Source organism: Chrysochloris asiatica, unplaced genomic scaffold (genome assembly GCF_000296735.1).
Source record: "Chrysochloris asiatica unplaced genomic scaffold, ChrAsi1.0 scaffold00007, whole genome shotgun sequence".
NCBI classification, from domain to species: domain Eukaryota; kingdom Metazoa; phylum Chordata; class Mammalia; order Afrosoricida; family Chrysochloridae; genus Chrysochloris; species Chrysochloris asiatica.
In genome coordinates, this window is record NW_006408525.1 from 8,271,170 (window position 1) to 8,275,132 (window position 3,963).

The 3,963-nt window shown below is 36.9% G+C and overlaps 1 protein-coding gene across 1 annotated transcript in view; it reads right to left on the reverse strand.

Moving 5' to 3' along the window:
• Positions 1-3,963, reverse strand: part of BRIP1 (BRCA1 interacting protein C-terminal helicase 1) — a 172,905-nt gene that overhangs the window by 66,170 nt on the left and 102,772 nt on the right. The window contains exons 14-15 of the mRNA XM_006833632.1: positions 3,175-3,334; positions 1,638-1,759 (exon numbers count right to left, since the gene is read on the reverse strand). Of these exons, the coding sequence (XP_006833695.1) occupies positions 1,638-1,759; positions 3,175-3,334 (282 nt within the window). The remainder of the gene's footprint in view (positions 1-1,637; positions 1,760-3,174; positions 3,335-3,963) is intronic.

Sequence of the window (3,963 nt, forward strand, 5' to 3'; positions counted from 1 at the left end):
GCAAGGTCAGCAGTTCGAAACTACCAGCTGCTCTGCGGGAGAAAGATGAGGTGTTCTGCTCCCATAAAGATTAACAGCCTCGGAAACCCTGTGCAGGGTCGCTATGAGTCGAAACCGACTCCATGGCATATAATTACAACAACAACAACAACAAGGAGTTTTCATAAGTTTACTCCTTGTACGCTCTATCACATTCGTGGGTATGTTTGCAACAAAGGTTAATCCCTGTGTATAAATAGCGCATCATACCATTTGTATTTATGGATATACTCCCACTCTCCCTCCCACAACTATTCAGCCTGAGTGAGACAATAGTTTTTCTTGAGTGGATGTCAACTATTCTGGCAGGAGCACTAGTCAGAGTCAGCACTGGCCTCTTAAATATAGAAGACACAGTTCTGGACATGGCCATCAGTACCCTCAAGGGTAGCTCTGGTAGTTGGAGAAATCAGGGAAGATTAAAAGGATTAGATTAGGAAGTGCCAGGTACGATCTTCTGTGAGGACCTTTAGAAATTTTGAAAAGGTCCAATGCAATGGGAGGGGTAAGAGTAATCAGAGAAACACTGTTTATTACTGTTACTATTAATGCTCCAAGGACTGCTATGGTCTAGAGAAATAAAAGTAAAAATTATATAATTCACAATGCCTAGTAGAATCTTGATAATGGAAGATAACTGTTTCATGAAAGAACTCCTGCTCTAGTCTTAGACCCTAACAGGTTGAGTCCTACGGGAATGGTGGAGGGGGAAGAGGGAAGAGAGAGATTGCATTCAGTGAAGTCAACACAGTAGACAGAAAATCTCAAGTCTTAGTCTTAGTTTTACTAGCACCTTAAAACCCTATAAAAGTAAAAGAAAATTCTGCCTGATGGAAGATAATGTCATCTTAGGTCTCGTATTTCCATAAATAGTCTTCCAAATATAATACTTCTTAGCAAGCAACCAGTGATAATGAGGTAAAAGTCCAATTTTAAGCCAAGATGGAGTAGCTGTTTATGAATATCCTTCTCGTTGTAAATAACTGTAAAACTGAACAAAATTCTTTCGGGGAGTAGATACCAAGCAGCACAGAACTACAATCCTGGATCTAAAGAGAATTCATTAGGTAAATTCCATGATTCCCAGTCCTCTTCTGGGGTATAATTTTCTGACAATGTGCAAAGATGTGCAAAGAGCTGGAGTACTGGCAGAGGACGCTGGTCCTGCTGAGTTGTGGTAGAAGAAACTGGAGCAACTGAAATCAGCAGCACAGTGCAATGGACAGAAGGGCACTAGGTAAAAAATGCCCTGGAAGTCTGAGACTGACAACTTGATACAACACCAACTGCTGGGCTCCACCCCCACCCATTTCTGATTCAGTCAGTAGGTCTACAAGGAGTCTGAAAAACTGCCTTTCTATCAAGTTCCCAGGTGATGAAGATGCTTCTGACCACAACTTCAGTCACTCGTGTTCAGCTAAAGACAGTGTCCATGAAAAAGAAAACACATCAAGATCTGCCAACCCTTTTTCATTCATTTGGACTCACAAAATATTTCAAATAAAATGTCTGAGATAAAAGGAAAATACATTTTTTTTTTCACTCAAAATCAATGACTCCTATGGTAAATAAAACTTATTAAGGTTTTGATGGCCTACCTGTAGGTCTTTCACATTTGGAAAAGGAATTCCTATTGTAATGACAGCACGGGCATTGTCATCTGAGAAATCCAGACCCTCGCTCACTTTACCACGACAAACTGCTATCAAGAGAGCTCCATCTTAAACAACACAAAAGAAGTATTTTTAAAAAGCGTGCTCAAAATTACCTAGAATCTGCTTATTAGTGTCATTTTGAAAAAATTCTGATTATTAACAAATTCAAAAAATTAAATCAAACACTATTGAGATAAACTTTCAGAAGTTCAACGTCTTCAAATAAATGTGTGAAACTAAATTACAGATAGATGCAATCCAGGAACAGATTGATACACTGTGAATCTGCTGGTACACAGAGAAACCACATCAGAGTAGCCAACTTATATAAGAATGAGCAATTATGAACTAACAGTGCTCGTATAAAAACTAAAATTAAAATTATTACTTTACTATTAGAAGTAAAGTTCTCAGAACAATTTAAATAGCTTTAATTTGTACTATATACCATCCTGAATTCATATATTAAAAAGATACTTAAATATATGATAGAATGAATGTAAAACTAATTTTCTCCCATGTAAACCATCACATAATTCACAATAAAACATTAAAAAAAATAATAAGATACTTAAAACATACACACATACCTTATATTCACATAGTGCTACTGTGTGTACACATACACACACACAAGCTTATCACAAAAGGATAATGGCAATTATGTTAGAAGAAGCCCTTGTGGTTCAGTGCTTAACACTCAGTTGCCAACCAAAAGTCAGTGATTCAAACACACTAACTGCTCCAAGGGACAAAGATGTGGCAGTCTGCTTCCAAAAAGATTACAGCCTTGGAAACCCTATGGGGTAGTTTACTCTGCCCTGTAGGATTGCTGAGTCATAATCAGCTTGATAACAAAGAGTTTAGTTTTGGGTATCTGTAGGATGTCAAACTGTTCATAAACTATTTGTATTACTATTATATAAACAATAATTTCTCTAACTTTGAAATTGACTCTTCAGTTACATTTTGAAACCTCAAGCTTACTTTATATAATAGAATATAAGCACAAAGTATACTATTTGCATTGAAATAATGGGGTTCATTTTGCTAGTAAGGAAGGTATTTATGCATCCCTTGACTCTTGGACTCCTGGTGTGGTGCTGTAGGATCAGCACAGGACTCTGAACCACACAGTGGGCAGTTCAAACCCACAAGCTGCTCTTTAAGAACTTTATACAGGATCACTATGAGTTGGAATTGACACGATGACACTTAGTAACAGAAAATATTTCAGGTGATGTAAGATAGGTGATAGGCTACTACTTGAATGTTTGATGTTTCTTATATTGAAATGGCATATGAAAATAAAAATATTAATAAAAGAACTCTAAATAAAAGAATTTCTTTACACAAGGATTATAAAACATGACTTTTCTCCTAAGTACAAGACAGCACAAGCAGAATTCTAACACCACCAATCTCTTCTTACATTATAATGAAAAATACTTTGATTGGCTATGAAATGATTTCCAATTACCTTTTTCTCCTTTGCATTTGATTGCATCATAGTATACCTGCAGTAAGTCATCAAAATCTGTTTTTTCTCCTCCCTGTGGTTCTACAATGACTGTCTTCATCAACTCCAGATTATGCCATAAACCAGTATAGAGCCAGCGTTCTTTGAATTTTTCTAGTAACTAAAAAGGGGAAAGAAGAAATAAACAGTGTATATCCAACTGAACAAACTTGTTTGGGTTTGTTTAGAGCTTTATTGTCTACTAGCTGACTTGTGACTAGCATATTAACCTTTCTGTGTCTTACTTTACTCATCTATAAAGTAAGGAAAACAAACAATATACATACTTCAGACATATTGTCAGGAGGGACCAGTTGCTGGAGAAGGATATCATGATTGGTAAGGTGAAGGGCCAGAGAAATAGAGGAAGACCCTCAGTGAGATGGAATGGCAAAATGGGAGCATCCATGGGCTCAAGCATGGCAATTGTGAGGTTAGCCCAGGACAGGGCAGTATTTCGTTCTGTTGTGTATAGAGCTGCTATAAGTCTGTACCAATTCGATGGCATTTAATAACAACAAACTGAGTCCAACTGGCTATAATAATAATAATCTGTAAGTGATGCATAGATAAACATACAAACTGTTCAGGCATGGGAAGGATAATGGAATATATCCAAGAATATACATAGATTTTTGGCAGAGGATATTTATACATATGTATTTACCTGTACTGCAAATATATCCATGACTATATTAGAGCTCTGGTAGCGTAGTGGTTACGAATCGGGCTGCGAACCTTAAGGTCAGC